Here is a 22098-nt window from a genome sequence, read left to right as displayed (position 1 = left end):
TCCCGAACCAACCAGCACCACAGGCAATGAAATTATCATCAGTATCAGGGTCCCCTTCTGGAGCTACGATGTGGTCTAAGTTTAGGAAAATAAACTTGATATTTACCTCTGACAGCATGTGTTCTAACAACTACTCGTTATATCCTTAAGCGTAGTACATAACTTTGTTGAACATAAATTTCTTCACTGAGCCTCAATTTCCTTATGTACAAAATTAGGATAATAATACCTGATCTTCTTATGGTGATTTGGAAATAAATTTGGATAGCGAAATTACTGTGAAAAATAAAATGCTTCAGAATGCCTGATCCACACATAGTAAGTTACTAGTGAATTTCAGAATTATGTAATTATGATCTACTTATTCACATATTTTTATATTGTGCAATACAAAAAGCCGTGTTACATAGCAGTTATGTGTTGGGCTGCTAACTGCAAGGTCAGCAGTTCAAAGCCATCAGCCACTCTGTCTGAAAGACAGGCTTTCTACTCCTGTAGTGAGTTACAGTCTTGGAAACCCACAGGGGCAGTTCATCCTCTTCCTATAGCGCAGCGGTTCTCAACCTGTGGGTCGCAACCCCTTTGGGGGTCAAATGACCTTTTCACAGGAGTTGCCTAAGACCATATTTCCCATGGTTTTAGGAACCGAGACACCACTCCTCTATCCGTCTGCAGACAGTCTGCCCCCGTGCAGATATGCCCACATGTGGGGTCACCACAACATGAGGAACTGTATGAAAGGGTGGCGGCATTAGGAAGGTTGTGAACCACTGCTCTACGGCAATTCTGAATTGGAATTGACTCCATGGCAGTGAGTTTGAAGCTTGAGTGCATACCAAAGACCAAACCCTACTCGATTCCAACTCATGGGACCCTACGCAGCGTTTCTGAGATTGTACATCTTTATGGGAGCAGAGAGCCTATTTTCCTACCTCACAGCAGCTTGGGGGTTTGAACTGCTGACCTCACAGTTGGTCTAAAGCCTAATCCATAACACCACCAAGGTTCCTTCTATGGTGTAGTAGTTGGTTTTGAATCACCTTGAGGGGGTTTGAAGATATGAACAGCATTATTTTCACTGTCATATCTCAATCTCTAGGTGCCATCAGGCGGAGGTGCTTCTGACTCATAGCAACCCTATGTACAGGAAAGGGAACACTGTCCAGTGCTGTGACCCACTCCCACGTGTTGCTATGTTTGAGTCCATTGTTACAGCCACCGTATCAATCCGTCTCATTACAGAGTTCTCTTTGGCTGCTCCTCTACCAAGCATGATGTCGTTCTGCAGGCACTGGTCCCTCCTGACATAGCCAAAGTCCTTGACATGAACGCTTTCTATCATTGTTTCCAGGGAGCATACTGGCTAACTCGGCTTTTAAGAAGCACTCAGACTAAACTTCTTCCAAGACAGATTTGTTTGTTGTTTGGGCAGTACGTGGTACATTTAATATCCTTCTCCAGTCTCACATAAAATAATTGCTTGTCATTCTTTAACAAATGAAGTAATATCTAAGTAGTTCCATGGGTCAGGCATGTTGGGCTACTGACTGCAATGTTAGTGGTTCAAACCTACCATTTGCTCCTCAGGAGAAAAATGAGGATCTTTGCTCCTAGAGAGAGTCACCGTCTCAGAAACACTATATAGCATCACTAAGAGAATTGGTTCGATGGCAGTGGATTTAGTGTGGGGCTTTTTTATTGAGCGAATAAAAGAGTCCAGCAAACAATTGGTGGTAAATATTTTATTTTAGAAAGACTATCAAATGGTGCCTGGATGGGTTGCTGGTCAGGGTGGGCATGAGAACAGAAAGGGCCAGGTTAGCAGAGAATGTTTTTGGAAGAAAATTCTCCCAGACACAGAGAAGGATTTTCTTTGAAGTTTGCCATGGTGGCAGGAAGAAAGCAAACCAAAATGGCAGCTTGACTTCATGGTTACCAGTTCATACTGGTTTTAAGATTGTAAGAGTATGATTTCTAACATTAGTATGCAGACATTAACATTGTATTACTTAAAAAACAGATTCTAACATACAAATTGCTTTCTAATTTGATTTTATCCAGACTAATTGTATATCAGGCCATCTTACACATATTTACAACCATTGATATTAATTCATTATTTCCCAGTCAATATCTTACTACATTTTAGATATGGTTTTAGGTTATTTCTAGTTTTTTTATTTTATTTTAAGCAATATGACCATCTTGGTCTATATTTTCCAAGTGGTGTATGTTTTGAAGAGGAGAAAAAATTCCAGACATGCAATTGTTGGAAGTTCTTTATAATTAGTATGGTAGTTTTACACATCCTTAGAAACAGTTACAAAATCAATGATTAAAAAATGTATGTACTCCTCATACTTAGCATCCTTGCGATTACTAATGCAATTGACCATTTATTTTACATTTTTATCATATTTCTTGAATTTTGAATTGATTTTTCAAAACACATGTAAACATTTTTATATATTATGCAAATTAGCTTTTTGTCAGTTATAAAAGAAGACAAAAATCACTCTGTTCTTGACAGGAGGAAACCATTTGCTTTGCAACAGTACTTGGGGTGGTGAGAAATGATAGAGACAACCCAGGCCCCAGAGGATGCTCTGGGAGCTGAAGTGAATATAAAGCTGTGTGCTCCTTTTCAGGGACTCTTTCAGAATTACTGCTGAGCAGTGGAGATGAAGCATAATAAGCTTTATGATGAAAAGAAAAATGAAAGAAAAACTGGCTCAAGGACGCTCCAAGGGAGCTAAAGGGTCCAGGGACGATCAAACTACCCCTTTCCTCTCGGGAACCCACAGCAGTAAAACAAAGACAAGGCCACCCTAGACAAAGCATAGCTCTTCCTTTAATCAGATTTCAACTTAAAATTCCTGGTCTCCCCTCCAGCTCTATCCACCCTGCTGCATATGTGGTAAACATTCAAAGGAATCAGAGTTCTTGCTCTTTCTAGAGAGCAGTCGCTCTCCAAGAGTCAGGTTTCAACCCCGGGGGACCACAGTCTAGGTTTGCTGACTCAGCTGCACAAGTAAGGTGCGGCCTTGAAACACAAAGAAGGTGAGAGTTGAAGTCTTCGCACTAGAAATCACTCTGCCTGTTGTAACTGTGCATGTGGTCTTGTCCCTGGCCCAGAAAGAGCTTAGTAATTAAAAATAAATAAGCTGGACATTATTTGACTCTTTGTAGTCTATTCATTTATCATCTTTAAGAAATGTGCCAGAAGCTATTTTCATATGGGAGAGATGATTAGTGGAAGTTAATTCATTTTTAAGTTGGACTTGTAAAAGAAGCTTTCAAAAACACTACACTTACATCTTCTAACACAAAAATCCCTTTAGCTTGTAGCTTCTGAAGGAACAAAATCAAAGCTGCTTGAACATGTTTCCCAGCTGGAGGAAAAACTAGAAGCTTCTGACCACACAGCAGGCAGTGGGGAGCCATATGAGAAAATTGTTCTTGCCAAAAACCAGGTATGTTGGGGAGAAAGAAATCCTTTCTTTTAAACATTATCTAAATTTATTGAAACTGGAAATTTTGCTGAGACATTTCTGGTTGGATTAGATATTCATATTTAAGTTCAAGGTGGTAAGTGATAATATTTTTATTCTGCTATGGGTATTTTTATTTTTGGGGAGCTAGTTACATATAAAATCAGTTTTGCTGCTTTTTAAAATTCATTTGATAGATATCCTTTTAAGCAGTATTAACTAAATATTACATGTACATCCACTATTGATGATATAATTGTTTCATCATATTCAAAGATGAAGCTAATTAAGGAATAGTTCTTTTAGTGTAATATACCAAGTGGATCATAAAATTTGCCAGGCTACTTTTAGTTAGTTACTTAATTGAATTAAGAAATAAATCACTTATTACTCTCTGGACAATTATTTATTTGTTAAGCAGGTTTCTCTAGAGAAACAGAACCAGGACACTTATGACTAGATAGATGATAGATAGATAGATAGATAGATAGATAGATAGATAGATAGATAGATAGACAGATAGATAGAGATAGATTTAGATATATACTGCATGAAGGAATATAACAGCTAATTAGTCCACACAGCAGTACAGAGGGCTCATTTCAACTCACCTCTGTGGAACAGTTAATATACTGGAAGTTCTTCAACTCATGAGGACTGCTGGGTCCAAGGTCAAGGAAGAAGACAGCTAAGTCTTCCCTTGGGCAAATGCAGGCAGTTTGGCCCCAGGCAGTAAACAGCAGGGTGAGTCACCAACAATCAGCAGCTCAGGAGCTTGGTCAAGCCGACCCGGATGGGATATTGAACTCAAGAAATGCAAGACAACATGATCCACCAGCCTCAAGCTCAAGTGATGTATACACCAGCGGCATGGCGAAGCAGGTCTTGAAGGAAACTCAAACACTAGTGACACAACACGGTCCACAGGTTGGCAGTCCTACAGGCAGTGTAGTTCACAAGTTGAGGCAGAGAACTAGCTAAAGCAGCCACACACTGGTCCGAACACCGGAGAGCAAGAGAGAGAGGGGCGGGCCTTGCCCAGCCACTTCACTCTTTGCCCTCCAATCAAACTGTGACCTTATTAATCCCACATGTTCCTATTGGCCAGGTTGGCACAATAAACCTACCTATCACAAACCCAAATGACTTTATATCTACCTTTGAAGTGTATGCATGTTTTTATGTGAAGGTATATATAATTTCTATCTGGTATACATTGAATATGGAACAGTAATGCACGTTGTTTCCTCATTTTCCACTTTTCAGTACATTGAGAAATTACAAGCTGAAGTGAAAGCATCCCAGGAACAACTCATGGCCTATGTAAGCGTTCTTCATCTTTTCTCATCCTTTTACTTATCGTCATTATCAAAGTGGACAGAGGTCGACCAGAATTTATGTTAGAGGTATTTGCTACAAACTAAGTCAGATGAAGTAGAAACCTATAATTTTACTGCTTCAACAAAGGTGCTTTCTATCAATAGAATTCTGATTGGTAACAATGATAAATATTATAAAATTTAGATGAAATCTATAACTCGATAGTTTAATCAGGCAATAGCAGTACAAAGAACTATAAACTATGGGTCAAAAACAAGCAAACAAAAGAGAGAGAGAGCAAGAGAACCAGGAGAGTTTAGAGCATGAGTGGGCATTCATAGACTCAGAATACAGATCTAAAGCAGTTCTACTCAAAGTGTACAAATTACCCAAAGATCCTGTTTCCTAGTGCCTGGGTGGGACTTCAGAATTTCCTTTCCTTGGTGATGTTCGATCCAGGCACTGATGCTGGCAGTTTGATGCTGCACTTTGAGCAGCATTGTTTTACAGATATGAATCTGCAAGTGACCATATAAAGCAATTATTGTTCAAATTCTGCTGCAAGGGCTTCCCTAATGGATACCTCCTGCATTTCTAGGGATAATTTTGTTCGTGCTTGAGTCTAGTAACCCATTTTTGCTCAGAGAAAAACTAATGAACATGTTTGTCGTGGTTCCCTTATTTCCTTGACATCGTTCCTTCACAAAAATCTAAAAATTCAGGAGACCTTTAGCCTACCGTCAAAGACTTGCTTTCCCTAATTTTCGTCATCTTCTTCTACATCTAGGCTGCCATGAGGACAGCCGAATTAAAATTACTGGCAGTCATGTTCAAAGGACCATTTGATCAACTCCATCTTCTTTGGGCAGACAGAAGTCCTACAAGGTAGCCATTTCGAAGATCTGCTGAATAGATTCTAAACAATAATGAATGTTGGTGACGATCCCTTTAGGGGTTGAAGTGAGCTGATTATCCAAATGCATTGGGCATTGTATGCTGATTGAATCCATGAGGGAAATGACTAAGGCCTGTATTTGCGATGTGACAGTTCAGACAGCACTGCATCTCATACACTCAGTGTTCTCCCGAGGATGCTGTATCGTCAGATGGTGTCCCCTCCTGCCAGAGTGGCATCCACAGTCATACTCACAGGGAGTCCTTAGCTCAACAATATTTGAACGCAGAGGTGTTCACAGGCTTGCTGATAGGAGCTTCTCGTGCTTCTGCATGAAAAAGTGATGGAACTGGAAGGAGTCACGGGTTATCTTAGAACATTCTTGTAGTGTCTGTCATCTTCCATGCTGTGCTTCTATGGCTTCTTTTCCTGTATCATGATATTCGTGTCTCAGACTTATCTGATTCAAGTACTGATACCCATGGCTGAGACTTCTCAGGCTATGTGTTTGTTCAACGTGCAGGTTGTAAGGTTCAGCTGCTACATGTTCATGTGCAATCATCAAGGCTTTGCTTCAGCTCTTCAAGCAAAAAACAAAGTGAGACAAATATTTATAAGGGTACTTATCAAGAATGGATATATGTCTACTATTTGGTAGGCTCATCATACTGTAAAAAAATGTTTTAATCTCGCTATAACACAACACGGTGAACACAACTTTTCAGATGAGAAAACTGAGTCATAAAGAGGTTTTGTCACTTGTACAGGATCACGTTTGACTTTAAAACCATTGATGCTGGTGCTGCCTTTTAAAAATCACCATTTGCTGCCTTTCCAAATTATAATCTCCCTAGGCTATTTGAGGTGACAAAATAGTGGTTATAAAGGTATAACTTCAATCTTCTTTTCCCTCTCAATTCACTCTTCATGATTCATCAATTCAGAATGCTTCAACTCTCACTTCCATACAAATAAACAGCCCCTTCCACCCCCGCCAATTTCTTTCTATCTTAATCATTCCTAATTAAAGCTCTTTGGTGCTTCAATGAGTATTTCTTAAAATATTATTCCTTGGGGGAAAAGGAGACACCCTGTATGATGCTAATAGGCTATCTGAAAGACTTAAAAGTAGGGAGGGCTTTTTTTTTAACTGCAGGACTTACATAACCAGTTTTTAAGAGAGGGCCATCATACGGTGTTTCCCAAAGGGGCTTGACCATTAAGTGTTTGACAGCACATTGGTTTAGAGATTACTGCCATATTGCCTGGAGCTGAAGGAGTGTTCTTGCTACATGAGAACTTAATATCTTGCTAACACCTCAGCTCAGTTGTATAGTTGTATACATTGTCAACTTTATTATCTTCTGCTCCCAATCTCAAGCATCCTCCTCTGCCATGATGAATATACACTACTGTTGTTAATTCTAGACTCAAACTATAAAGCTGTTTTTAAATCTTATTCCTTTTTCCTTCCATCAGCATACTATTAATTGTCAGGCCGTATGTTTCTCTGTCACCCCACTTCTATGTCCTCTGTTCCTGTCCCTCTACTGCTTTCCTAGCTCTTTCTAGCTATCTTTTATGTAGTTATTGTGACCAAGTCAAAATTATTAGCATATGTGGGTTCACTGCCTTCCCATTACAAAGTAGCCCACTTGGCTTTGACACCATACCCTCTTTTGCAGAGGAGAAAACACGAGAATCGTGTGTACAGGCTTGTAGGTGAGGGAAGAAAACCAAACAAAGCCAAAAGAGACCTGTCTCCGGGAGGATGAACTCCAGTGGAGCAGCAGAGAAGACCAAGGAGGGGATCCAGCCAGGGAGGCGGGAGGGCTGGCATAGAGCGAGGAGGGATGAGGATGCTTCTGGAAAAGTAAAGAGTACTGCATCTGGGTGTTTGGGGTGGGGGCAGGAGAGGCACTGAAGAAGAGGAGGCAGTAGTCATCACATTCGCCCTGGATTGTGTACTTGAAAACACCTATCATGTTGTGAGGAGGCATGAGTGACATTCAAAGTGCCTGGCTAAACCTAACACTGCTTTACTTTTCCATGGGAGTTGCTATGTGGCAGTCAGGTGACGCCAACTCAACAACAGAATGGAATGCTGCGCCATTCTCACAATTGCTGTTGTGTGTGTGCTCGTCTCCGCAGCTGCCATGTGCGTCCAGCTCACGGAAGGTCCTCCTCTTTTTCACTGTGGCGGCCAGGTATGATGTCCTTCTGCAGGCACTGGTCTGTTCGGACAACATGTTCAAAGGGCAGGAGACAAAATCCCACCATCCTTGCTTCCACTGAGCTTTCTAACCATGCTTATTCCAAGACAGATTTCATTTCTTCTTCTGGCAATGCATCATATTTTCAACATCGGATCCTAAGGCCATAAATCGAATGCATCAATTCTTCCGCAGTCTTCTTCATTCATTCTCTGACTTTCACATGCCCGTGAGACCACGGAAAGTGCCTTAGTTTAAGTCAGGTGTGCCTGAGGCGACAACACCTTAAGCACCTTGTTCTTCAACACTTATAAAGAGCTTGTGCAGCAGATGTGCTAAATGCAACACTTCATTTGGTTTCTTGACTGTTGGTTCCACCATCAGTGATTGTGGATCCCAGCAAAATAAAGCCCCTGACAGCATCAACCTTTTCTCCATTTATCGTGATGTTACCTATTGCTCCAGTTGGGAAGATTTGGGTTTACTTTGCATTGATTTGTAATCCACACTGAAGACTGTAGTCTTTGATGTTCACCAGTAGGTGCCTCAAGTCCTCCTTAAATTTGACAAGGAAGATTTTGTCACCTGCATATGACAGGTTGTTAATAAACCTTCATCCAATCCTAAGGGCCACATTCTTCTTCATATATTCATTTCTCAGAGTATTTGTCCAGTCAGCCAATTGAATACAGCTGGTGAAAGCACTTAGCCCCAACACAAAACTTTCTTGATTTTGAACCACACAGTATTTTCGTATTTTATTGGTTCATATAAATGTTCCCCATGGGGGCAATGAAGTGTTCTGGAATCCTCATTCTTCTGAATGTTATCTATGGTTTGTTATCTATGCTCCACATAGTCAAATACCTTTGTGTACCCAATAAACAGCAAGTAAACATCTTTCTGGTGTTCTCTGCTCTCAGCCATGGTGGTTTTCTTTCCTGCATCCAGCCTGGATGAGAGTACAGTCCCTCTTTCCCTCCTCCTGACCACGCTGTCTCATAGTGAACTGGAGCTATGAGTGTTTCTTTATACCACTATTACTTTGGGATGCCTTGTAACCTTGCTCACACTGTTCTCTTGGCCTGGAATGTCCTTTCCTCTCTGTTCAGCCAAACAATTCTTACTCTTGTCAGACTCAGAGCAGGAATCAAGTACCTCTTTCATCCTCAGGTTCAAGTGACCCTCCGGATCAGGGTAAAACTGGCCTGTGAGTTTCTGAGGCTGTAACATTTCACAGGAGTACAAGACCTGATCTGTCTCCCTCAGAATGGCTGGTGGTTTCAACCTACTCATCGTGAGGTTGTTAACCCAACATATAAGATATATTATTGACATCCCCACTAGATGCTAAGAAAGCTGCATGAAGAATGTGTTTCTGTATCTGCTGCTTCCGTTCTGTACTTAAGACATGATCATCACTGCCATCGAGTCAGTTCTGACTGACAGTGGCCCTAAGTAAGATTCCTGAGGCCACAGATCTTCATGGGAGCAGACAGCCTCACGACAGAGGAAGAAGGCACAATTGTGCTCTTCAGGCTAAGAAGGGTGTTGAAAGGAAGCTATAATCTTACCATAAAAATGAGCAACCAAGGATCTAGTGAGTTCCATTCTCCACAGCCCAATAGCTGAACCATATTGGTGTATAATTAACTTGATGATTATGAAATGGAGAGGGCATACAAGTCTTAAAAATGTGGAGGGCGTCGTCTGCTATGTTCAAGATTAAAATCTCATACCAGTAACTTTACTCCCTACTCACAGCTGATGCCTTGAATAGATTACTTAAGGTTCCCCTCCCATTGCACATGGGCACTACCAGGCTGAGCCACCCACAGGGCTAATCTGTCCCTGGCGTTTGAATCAATCCCTCCCATATGATTCGCTATCTTTTAAGAAACCTACACAGAACAAGACACATATTTGAAGTGAATGCTTATATTTACACAAAGATAATTATTCTTGTGTGGTCAATTCGAGTCAGGGCTCTGCATCTTAAGGAAGACTCTCTTCTTTAAAACAAAGTCTTCAAACCATCAAATGCACTTCTTGACTATTTTTATTATTTGTAGGTCCCAGTACCTTTGCCTCATGCATCCACTCACTTATTGGCAGCAGTCCACAGCAGTCCACTGTCCATTACCTCCATCCATCCCAGCGGGCATCTCATCTCTTGATGTCTAGCTTCTCCCCTGACCCTGATAGGGTCAAAAGTTCTATAATATTTTATAAGATGATTTACAGAGTAGAAATCTAGGTGGCTAAATGATAGGCATTGCAGCATTACCTTCTTTCCTACACTGGCTGGTTTGTTTGAAATATTTCATTGCAAACTAGTGCTGTTGTTAGGTGTCTTACATGACAGACTAAAGCTACCCCTGCCCCAAGGGCAGCTTTCTAGGCTTTGATCATTACCGAGCCGATCACTAGCTTTTTCCCCCACAAAGTCACTCCGAAGAATCGAATTTCACTGTCATTAAGTCAATTCATAGGGATCCTGTAGGACTGGGTAGAATTGCCCCTGTGCATTTCTGAGACTAACTCTTTAAGGAAGTGGAAAGCCCTGGTTTACTCTATAGAGTGGCTGGTTGTTTAGAACTGCAAATGTTGTAGTTGGCAGCCTGACTCCTAGCCACGCCACCACCAGGGTTCCTGCAAAATCGCTGGGTGGTTTGAAATCAAGAACCTTTCAGTTAGCAGTGGGGCTGCTTAACCATTGCACCCACAGAACACAGTAATCTAGTAAATTAACATAAAACCCAGAAGAATTGCTTCCAATGAATTGTATAATATACTTCCAGAAGCAGGATAATTAAGGATGGCCTTATCCAAAGCTCCTGAACCATAGTCCCTAAGAACACACTAAGACCAGGAAATAATTGCCCTAAAGCTCAAGGTCAAGAACAGAAGACTGAAGGAGTTACCATTAACACTCATGCTATGATTCTCCCACAGCTTTGGTGTAGCGTCTTACTTTCCTTCTCTAAAGGAGCTATAATTTGCCATTTTTCTTTCTCAATTAAGAGTCTAAAAGGGCACCCAATTTAGTTCAAGTGCGGAATGTAACCCCTGAGAGTTATAGACTCTCCATTGGTTGGTTTTTAAGAACACAGGTTGTTGTTTTGTTGGTGTTTGGTTTGTGTTTGCCATTATGTACAACCTTGAAGAAACTGCATCTCAAAGCATCCCAGTGCCTCCTAGGGGGGCATGTGCCAGGACTTTACTAAGCTCTTTCTCCCGGAACACTGAAGCAAGTGAAACCAGGAAGGAGGAAGCGTTGGAGGCACTGCATTCTGTGAGTGAGGCCACACAGAGAGTGTGGTGAAGGAGTTCGTGCAGCCGGGACCAGAACTGCCCTCATCTTGTCGATTTCCGAGACCAGCTCCTGTCAATTCTAGGAGCCAGCCAATAGCTAGGCATTCATTTCTTTGCAGTCCTCATCCCATTTCTACTGAAGCAGACATTCCAGGAGGTGAGACTTAAATATATATATTTTAAGTCCTCAAGGTGATTCCTAACAACTGAGAAGCCCTGCACAGTCTAATAAACGTTCCTAAACTCCTGCTCTACCACTACCACTTTGCAGCACAATGGGCTCTCCAGTCTCATAGACTCATTGCCTCTGGCGAGGATCTCACTTATGGTAGTCAGCCTCTCCAGTTCCATGCTCCTATCTCTGGGGCATAGCTCAAGACCTGATTCTTAGCATAGCAACTGCGATCGCAGCACAAGGCACGTGTTTATGAAGGTGTTAGGCAGGTAGAGCGGGAAGAGTCTCTCTGCTTTCTTCTCTACATTGCAGTCATTTCCTTATGAGCACTCCATCTTTTGAAAATAGCCATGAATAATCCTACTGTAAAGTGGTAATACTTAATAATACCTTTGTGTTTGATAACAGCTTACAGTTTCCTAAATGCTTCCATGCCCACAGGGCCACTAGTTTTTCACAATAATCCTCTGACGCTGATATTACTCCTCCCCCAGCAGATGAAAAAGGCAAGTCAGAGACACTGAGTGCCTCACGCTCAGCCCATCACTGGTATGTGGCCAAGCGAAGGCTCGAAGTCCTGACTGCGATCCTCTTCCTATCATTTGATTTCACTTTCAACTCAGATTTTTGTTTGCCGCAGATGTATTCCAGTGCACACATGCCAGCTGTCTCAATTCGTTTTTACAAGCTTTCAACTTTGCTGTACCCAACAAACTCCTGGAAGAGTTCATCATCTCCAGAGACTGTGGCAGTGGGTCCTAATAGACAAATAGAGCCTACCTGGACCCAATGAGGAATGGAAAAATTCCTTCCTCGTGGGCCATTCTTTGGGAACCAGATGTATCCATCCCAGTGGAAAATTCCTCAATGCGTATGCACAGAACCAGGTTGTGCTGAATGGTAGCATGTGGCATAAATCTCGGAAATACTCTTATTCCATGTGCTGATTATATTATAATTAACCTGTCTCTGCATCCCACCTTTTTTGGCTGGATTGTGTAGAAGGGATCATTATTTGGTCCCGCATGTAATCCTTTGTGTAGTTTTTCCATGCATCAACTGTCACAGGTTCAAATGTTAAAAATCAGAGAACCATACAGGCTCTCAAATTCCAGTGGTGATTGTTGTGGCTGTTCTTCCCCTCTCTGTCAGAAGGGGAAAGGGTGTGCATACTTATTTCACTCCAGAAGATTGCTTATCACTTAGAGACTGTACTCTCCAAAATAGTGATTCATCTCACACACACACACACACACACTGACAAGTGATTACATAACTAATCTCTGCAGGTAGAGGAGGCAATATTCTAAATAATAATTTGAAGGTCTCATTAAAGATATCATTTAATTATATTTACCTTTTTTTTTTAAAACCTCAAAACCCAAGGCACAACAACTTATTGTGGGAGTATTCAGTGATGATAAATTGAGGGGTCTGGACCAAAGGTACAAGTTTGATCCATTATATCACGTCAGCCTCGATGCTGGCAGACACCCAACGGGCTCATTTTCCTTTCCCTGATAAAATGTGAGTTTCCTCATTTCCTATGGATGATGAGTAAGTTTTGGCTGAACAAAGCACCCAGAGTTAACTCCTACCACCCCACCTGCTGAAGAACTGTTGCATGCACTTGATCTTTGTTTAGCCACCTAGTTGGACACAGTATAATCTAATTAAATTATAAATATTGCTTAGGTTACTATGCATTTCTTTAAAAATGTATTTCAACACCTTACATGATAAGCTTGGGATTCTCATGCCAACACCCCACAAAAGAAATATGTAGGTTTATAAGTTGGAATATTTCAGTACAGATCATTTTTACGACGTTGACCACCTCATAGAAAAACCAGCTGGGAATCATGTAGGAGGGTAAGAAACTTCTCTCTCTTTTCAATCTTGAGCTAACCTACATGAACGTCCAGTCACTAATGCTCTCACAAGTTTTACCTTATACAATCACAAGACTCAAATAGAAATCTTGGTTTTAGTCTTTGTTTTTTCTAATAACTTTAAGATAAATGAGCGGCATACCTTTCCATTATAGAGAGGAAAGAGAGGAGCTCTTGATATAGTAAATCACGAGGGGCTTTAAAAGGTCCTGCTGCCAGAGATAAAGCAAATGATGGAGACTGTGGTAGTTGGGTTTATTGTGCCAAGCTGGTCAATAGGAACATGTGGGATTAATCACGTCACAGTTTGAGTTTGAGGAGGGCAAAGAGATAGATGGCTCTGCCAGTCCTGCCATCACTCTTGATCTCTGGTGTTTGGGCCAATGTGCTGTTGTTTTAGCCAGTTCTCTGCCTCAATCTGTGTGCTACACTACCCATCGGCCAACCCAACCCATGGATCATGTTGTGTCACTAGAGCTTGAGGCTCCCGTGAGACCTGCTTCACCACGCTCCTGGTGTGTACATCACTTGAGTTTGAGGCTGGTGGATCCTGTCGCCTTGCTTTGCTAGGGTTTGCTATCCCACCCAGGTCTGCTTCTCTAATCTCCCAAGCTACTGACTGTTGCTGATCCATCCTGCCATTTGCTTCCTGTGGGCAGACTCTGCATGCCTTGCCCAAGGAAAGACTGCACTGTCTGCTTCCTTGACCTTGGACCTGGCAGCCCATGTGAGTTGAAGGACTTCCAGTATATCAACTGTTCCATGGAAGTGAGTTGAATTGAGCCCTTTGTACTACTGTTAGGACTAATTAGCTGTTATATATCTTCTCACTGTATAAGCCTATCAATATATATATAATCATAAGTGTCCCGTTTTTGTTTCTATAGAGAACCTTGCCTAACACAGAGACCAAGGCCTTGTGATTAGGGTTTAGATCTTAGTTCCCCCACCCTATGACCTCAGGACGGTGATTTAACTTCTCCTTGCCTCTTATTTATTCAAAGAAGGTAATAATATTACTTAATCTCAAGGGGGAATTTTGAAGTTTACATAAATGGTGAAGTGAGATAAATAATACACATGAAGCAGCTAGCAAAGTGCCCAGTATTCAAAAAGTTTGTTAATAGTTAATAGCTATTCCAAGATTAAGTTATGTTTGATAGTAACTAAAATGTTTACAGGTTATAGTAAATAGTAAATAGTTTACAGGTTACAGGTTATAGTAAATAGTTTTAAAGTCTATCTCATATATTATCTACCTGTTTATTTCATAGGGAATAATAGGAAGTTGATTGATCAAAGACCCAAAATTATTTCCTGTCATATATATATATCTCCTTTTAGAGAACTGTGTCCTTGCAATACAGCAGTTGGTTTCTCTGCCTGTATCCTCTATTAGATAATAAACTTCTTGAAGATTTGTGTTTGTTGTTGGGTGCCATGAAGTTGCTTCCAACTCACTAACCCTATGCACAACAGAATCAAACCAGCCGGGTCCTGGGCCGTCCTCAGAATGACCCCTATGTTCTTGCTGCCACTGAGTCAATGCACCTCCTCGGGGGCCTTCCTTTATTCACGGACCCTCTGCTTTACTGAGGATGAGGTTCATCTCCAGAAAGTAGTCCCTCCTGATGATATGTCCAGAGTGTATGAGAAAAAGTCTCCCCATTCTCGCTCTAACTATATCTCTTCCAAGACAAATTATGGCAGTCTGACATATTTAATATCCTTCACTAACATAATTCAAAGGCCTTGATTCTTCGTTGGTCATCTTGATCCATTTTCTAGCTTTAGGACGCCTACGAGGCAATTGAAAATACAACATCTGGGTCTTCAAAATGACATCTTTAGTCTTATTTTAGTTTGTTTTGTTTTAGCACTTTAAAGAGATCTTTTGCAGCAGGTTTGCCCAGGGCAGTACATTGTTTGAATTCCTGACTGCTGTTTTCATGATCATCTTTGGCGGATCAGGTAGAATGAATGAGTCTTCCTCCAACCTTGATGCTACATTCTTTTTTGTATAGTCTAGCCTCTTGGATTATTTGCTCAGCGTGGAGATTAAATAACTGGTTGAAAAGATACACTCTTCACACACACACTTACTTGATTTTGAACTATGCAGTATCTTCTTCTGGTTGAATGCCTCTTGGTCTATGCTCAGGTTCTGTATGAACAGAAGTACATGTCCTGGAATTATCAGTCCTTGCAATGTTATCCATAATTGGTTATAATCCACACAATGGAATGCTTTTATGCGGTCAACGAAACATCTTTCCGTTACTCTCTGCTTTCAGTCAAGTTCTAGCTGTTATCAACCATGATGTCCTCCTGAGAGTAGACATGGATTTAGTTCACTTTGTCCTCCGCAGTGTTAATTTTAATTGCCAGTCATTGCATTCCAATCATGTGTACACAATATGTTGAAAACAATTAACATCATTGAATTGTCCCAGTAAAAATGGTTTAAATGCATAGTGTTTTTTCTATGTTTCCCCACAATAAAAATTTAAAAGGAACAAAGGCAATTTCACTGGCTGTGTATTAACTACAACACGGTAACTAACCCTTAAACCCAGCAAGTAAAGTCTCCACTAGCGGTCCCTGCTACGTTTACTTGGGCAACCTCACCTCCAAGCATACTTTCCCTGCTCCTGCCAGTAAACCCTGACAATGGAGCTAGTTTAAGGACTTGCGATTCACTAAGGATTCCTCTGGATTCCATCCATTTGCAGAGTAAACCCTGGTGGACATACCCTCTCGTGGACTGGCTCATCTGGAACACATCTCTTTCAGGTGTCAAACATCTCCTGGCTCATCCAGCAGAACCTGCTCCTCCCTCCAGAGTGGTTTAATAGCATGTACTAAGGGTCTCTCTTTGAGTTTTAATCATTCAATTAATATGATTTTACCAAGTCCCGGGATTTAATTTTATTCACACATAGCATCGTTTTTGACACAAAGTCGGTGTTCAATAGATGCTGCGCTGAATGGACAAATCAATGGGACAGTTTAGCTCAGCTGTATGTGCCATTCAATGTTCACTTCATATATTCTGAAAATCAAGAGCAGTGAATTCAACGTGCCCCTCTAGTTATAGCAGATTACCCAGAAGAGATGCCAATGAATTATTCATTCAAGCTTTTATCCTATTTTCAAAAGAGAAAAAAATAAACTCAACTAAAAATTTATATATCAATAGGAATAGACTGGTGTTCTATGAATGTAACACTTCAGCTCTTCTCTTGAAATAAACTCATACTGCTATTAAAAAATTAACTACAATGCTTAATTTAGTCATGTTTATTTATTTATACTTTTTAATTTCAAAAGGATCTAGAGTGGCTTTTAGACATATGTACATGAGATATTAGAACTTTCTAAGGGACATAAATAATCATAAATGAGACAAATGTATATTGAAGAGGAATAGCACTATTAGGAGGAAGCAATGGAACCGCCATGACTTCTTAGATAGCACACTTGAGACAAAGAGGTGACTGGAATTTCCCAACAGCCATAGACTCATGAGAAGAAGAAATTGATAAAACATATCATTTTTAATGTTTTGAAGGAGGGAGATTCACCAATGTTTTCTAGTAAGTGGATTCTGAAATGAAATTTTATATTAGATTTCATATAGGGAGTGGGAGACATAGTAAGAGAAATGAATAAATAAATAACTTTAGATCCTCAGATGCAGTAATGGTTTTTTATATGGCTGCAGTTTCCATCAAGAAGCCAAGGGTATATATAATACACTAATAGTTAAATTTAAATCCTGTTATCTATAACAGTCCATTAGGCCAGATTTAACTGCATCCAAGGAAGGTGGAGAAGAGAAGGTGACCAGACCAGCCATGTGTGTCTTGAGGGTACAATTCAAAACAAATCAAAACTGCTGTCATATAGTCCAACTCTTAGAGACTCCATCCAACTGAGCAGGATTGTGCTATAGGGTTCCTGAGGCTATAAATCTTATTTTTTTACTCGTTTTATTAGGGGCTCATACAACTCTCATCACAATCCATACATACATCAATTGTGTAAAGCACATTTGTACATTCATTGCCCTCATCATTCTCAAAACATTTGCTCTCCACTTAAGCCCCTGGCATTAGGTCCTCATTTTCCCCCCTCCCTCCCAACTCCCCCCTCCCTCATGAACCCTTGATAATTTATAAATTATTATTTTGTCATATCTTGCCCTGTCCAGCATCTCTCTTCACCCACATTTCTGTTGTCCGTCCCCCAGGGAGGAGGTCACATGTAGATCCTAGTCATCGGTTCCCCCTTTCCAACCCACCCTCCCTTGATGCTCCCAGTATCGCCACTCACACCACTGGTCCTGAAGGGATCATCCGCCCTGGATTCCCTGTGTTTCCAGTTCCTATCTGTACCAGTGTACATCCATCCTCTGGTGCAACCAGACTTGCAAGGTAGAATTCGGATCATGACAGTGGGGTGGGGGTGGGGGGGATGGAGGAAGCATTTAGGAACTAGAGGAAAGTTGTATGTTTCATTGTTGCTACTTCGCACCCTGACTGGCTCATCTCCTCCCCGAGACCCTTCTGTAAGGGGATGTCCAGTGGAGGCTATAAATCTCTGAGGTGGTAGTCTCCCTCATCTTTCTCCCCTGGAGAATCTGGTGAGTTCGAACCTCTGACCGTTAGGTTAGCTGCCCAATATCTACTCTCCTGTGCCACCAGAAGATGAAATTCTGAATTTTCATGTGAACTCTCCATATTTATGAATGTTGACTGAGTATTTGAAATAAAATACTCTGTATGGCAAGCAAAAATATTTGGGAATCACCTAAATGTCAGCACTAATTATTTTTATATTAAATGTAATACATTTCATTCAGGCTGCTATTGTCTTACCTCTGTTCTATTTGTAAGAGGTTGTTAGCAGTAGAGGTCATTGAGTTGGTTCCAACTCATAGGACCCCTCTGCACAACAGAACAGAACACTGCCCTGTCCTGCAACATCCTCACAGTTGTTCCTGTGTTAGAGCCTATTGTTGCAGCCATTGTCTGTGTCAGTCTTGTCCAGCATCTTCTTTTTCTCGCCTCCTCTCTACTTTACTAAGCATGCTGGCCTTTGTCAGGAGCGGCTGACCATTCTTCTTCCGAGATAGGTTTGTTTGTTCTTTTGGTGGTCCATGGTGTTTTCAAGATTTGTGTGGGGATTGTAGGTGAGAGAGGAGTTCGTTTGGTTTTGTGGTTGCTCTTCTAACCACTCAAACCGAATTCGTGAAGTGGGGAAATGGTTCAGCAGAAGACTGCTAGTCAAAAGGTTAGACGTTCCCCATTGGTGCCTTGAAGGAACCGTCTGGCCACCTGCTTCTGAACGGGCTGGGCCTTGAAAGCCCTGTTGCACACAGGGCTACGCTGGCACACGTGCGGTGGTCATGAGTCAGACTGGATTCAGAGGCAACTGGTTTCGCGTGTGTTATTGTTATTCTTAATCTAATTAGGATCACACTAGCTGCTGTAAAAATAGATGCCCGAATTTCTGTGCTTTAACAAGGAACAGCTTATTTGGGGCATTCTCCTTTGCGGGCAGGGTTCGTTCCCTCTATGATTTAGGGTCATTTGGTGACCGTCACTTACGGAGTCCCTGTCATCATCACGGATTGCACGTTGGGGTCTTTTCAAATCCAGTTGACCAGAAGGGACGGGAGGTGTGTGGTTAGCAGTGTGATAATGGGGCGTCGCTGGAGGCATGCTCCTCGCTTCTGTTTCTATGACGTGGGCTGCAGCTTGGTCCTGAGGCTGCATGAAACAAGTGCTGTGGAAGGGAGGCTAGCCACGTGCTCAAGAAGGAGAGAGCGTGGGTTTTCATGAGCAGACTGTTTAAATCATTTACCTTATCATGGATTATAGGTCTCCCTGACTTGATTTATTTCTATTAGCAGTATTAAGGTGAATAAAATGAGATAAATGTAATGTCATAAATATCAGCTAAGCAAACAACACTTGGGCTGATGGCTGAGGATCAGGGGGTGTTTCCTTCTGTTGTGCTTACGGGGGTCAGAACGGACTCGAAGGCACCTCCCAACTGCCATCCACCTTAGCTGTGAGCGAGCGTGTAATGTCCCTCCATGGCTTGCTCAACAATCCTTGTTAATCTGACTGAGACCCTATTTGTCAATGTTAGTTAGCCAGAAAATTGGCTTCAGTCATTTGGTAGGAAGGTTGGGCCTCTCTTCCTTCTGGTTACCACAGGTCCCTAAGTGATGATACTGAGAGTTTGAAGATCGAAGGGCACGGGGTTAAAAAGAACATTTTCCCAATTGTGATGAACATTCCCTCTCCTCCGCGCTCACGACCCACAGGCTTGTGAGCAGTCAAAGACTTGTGGCTCAGTGTACACAGTACTAAGCTTGAACACCGGTAGAAAGAGAAGGGCGAGGCGTTCTGCTCCCATAAAGAGCTTCCGTCTCTGAAAGCTCCTGCGGCTGTTCTGCTGTGACCTAGAGGCCCATTATGAGTCAGTATTAACTCCATAACAAGGCGTGAGTGAGTGAAACTTGCACAGAAGATTTATGGCAATTTCTCTTCTCTGTATAGCACTTGTCCAGCTTACCTGAAACCTTTTTACCAATGGGACTTGGATACAAATGGAGTACAGTTCCTGGCATCTTCAGAACACACAATGCTTTGCTGTCTCTATTTTGGATGACTCGGTTTCCTACCTTTATGTTTGTCGAGTTCCTTTTTCTTCTCAGAGCGCCAGACTCCATTCCCTCCATTGGCACATTCCTTAGTTCTTCTGCTGCCGAGACCAGGATTCCCAGCCTGAGACTTTCCAGATCTCCAGATTGCATCAGTGAATGTTAATTTCATGGATTGAGGGGCAATAGAAGGGGCAACAGGAGGCAGCTTCAAAAAGCTTGTAGAAAAATTAAATTCAAAAATAATAGAATTTTTCCGTGAACTTTTTGAAGTCATATATGTGTCTAGCTCAAGGGGTATTCATAAGGATGACATGAGATAATATTTTATACATTTCTTAGACCACTGAATAGAACACAGTAAGCCTTGTACGTAAGTACAACCAAATGATTTGAAAAATTAATGAAACAACAAAAAAGATAAACTTCTTCCATACTAAGCTTCTTCCATGCTAAGCTTAACAGAATCTGATGTGAGTCTTTGGAAAATTCAATAGCATGATAATAAAATGATAGTTATATAGCCTACCTGAATAAGATTGTTTTACAAATTAAAGGAGATGACATAGGCTGCTGTTAGTCCTCATGGAAACAATGGTGGCTTCTGGAAACCCCTCGTGTGCAGAGCAGTGCTGCTTCATGGGGGTTTCAATGTCATGGCCTTTCAAAAGCCTATGGCCACGCCCATCTTTTCATGGTACCTCTGTTGATATTGTTAGGTGCCATCAAATCAGCTCTGACTTTTAACGACCCCACGTACAACAGAAAAAACACTGCTCAGAAGCATCCTCACACTTGTCGTTAGGTTCTAGCTCATCATTGCCAACCATTGTGTCAATCAACATGTGAAGATCTTCCTCTTTTTCGCTGCCCCTCCACTCGACCAAGCATGATGTCCTTTTCAGGAACTTGTCTCTCCTGATAATCTATCCAAAGAACGTGAGATGAAATCTCTCCATCTTTGCTTCTAAGGAACATTCTAGCTGTACTTCGGCCAAGACACATTTGTTTGTTCTTTTGGCAGTCCATGGTCTTTCAATATTCTTTGCCAGCACCATCATTCAAATGCATCGATTCTTCCTCTGTCCTTCTGTACTTTGTGTGGTTCGGTGCAGTTGAGTTGGGTTGGCTAATAGCAACCTTCTACGCAATGGAATGAAACACTACCCTGCCATGCACCATCCTCACTTCTGTTGCTCTGTTTGCGTCCGATGTTGCTGACACTGTGTCAATCCATCTCATGGGTGCTCGTCCTCTTTTTCACTGAGGCTCCATTTGAGGTTTGCTGTGTCTAATCCTTCAAAGTGACAGCCAGTTCCATCTTTCAGTCCTGTGTATGATCAGAGGGTTCTGCTGCTACTCATAATGTTTTCAGAAGTGAGCAGACTTCTTCGTAGTCTGTTCTTATTCTGGAAGTTGTACTGAAGCCTGTTCACCTTGGGTGATCCTGTTACGATTTAATACACTGAAGATATAGCTTCAACCATCACAGCAGTATAGAAGCCAACAAGGTACAATAAACTAACAGACAAGGCTCTCGTACAACCTTTGGCTAGTAGTCAAGCACTTAATGGTATGCACCACTCAGGTACTCTTTCTCATACCGATTCAATAGGCTGACGAAGGTACAAGGCTTAAAATAGCACTTGGCACATAGCAAACTATTACCAATGTTGACGATTAAATTATTAATATTGATGCTGCCACTCTGCCATCCTGATCACCATTTGCAGTATATACTTAGACATTTAGCTAGCAGTTTAAACGCATGTGCGTTTTCAGTACCAGATTCCACTTTATTACATTTGACTCTTAATGTCCTTATTGTCCTCAAAATAAATATATATGGGGGCTTCAAAAAGTTCATAGGAAAAAATGGAATGGAAAGATGATGGCAATTTCCCATGAGTTTTTTTAATCTTCCCTTGTGTTTCCTTACTGGGTCTACAGAAAGACTCACTTATTTTTTATAAAATCATTTCATTGGGGGCTCATACAATTCTTATCACAATCCATACATCCATCCAAATGTGTCAAGCACATTTGTATATATGTTGTCATAAGCATTCTCAAAACATTTGCTTTCTACTTGAGCTATTGGTATCAGCTCCTCATTTTTCC

At 41.4% G+C, this 22098-nt stretch overlaps 1 protein-coding gene across 1 annotated transcript in view; it reads left to right on the top strand.

Annotated features, from left to right (window-relative positions):
• The window catches only part of CCDC192 (coiled-coil domain containing 192), a 225461-nt gene that overhangs the window by 47283 nt on the left and 156080 nt on the right, over positions 1-22098 (top strand). The window contains exons 3-4 of the mRNA XM_045285049.1: positions 3342-3473; positions 4758-4814. Coding sequence (XP_045140984.1) covers positions 3342-3473; positions 4758-4814 — 189 coding nt within the window. The remainder of the gene's footprint in view (positions 1-3341; positions 3474-4757; positions 4815-22098) is intronic.

The sequence above is a fragment of the Echinops telfairi genome, unplaced genomic scaffold, assembly GCF_000313985.2.
Source record: "Echinops telfairi isolate 266 unplaced genomic scaffold, ASM31398v2 ScPeMD7_7469;HRSCAF=8507_1, whole genome shotgun sequence".
In the NCBI taxonomy this organism is placed as follows: Eukaryota; Metazoa; Chordata; class Mammalia; order Afrosoricida; family Tenrecidae; genus Echinops; species Echinops telfairi.
Note: the sequence above shows the minus strand (reverse complement) of the source record. Positions and strands in the feature narration are given on the sequence as shown.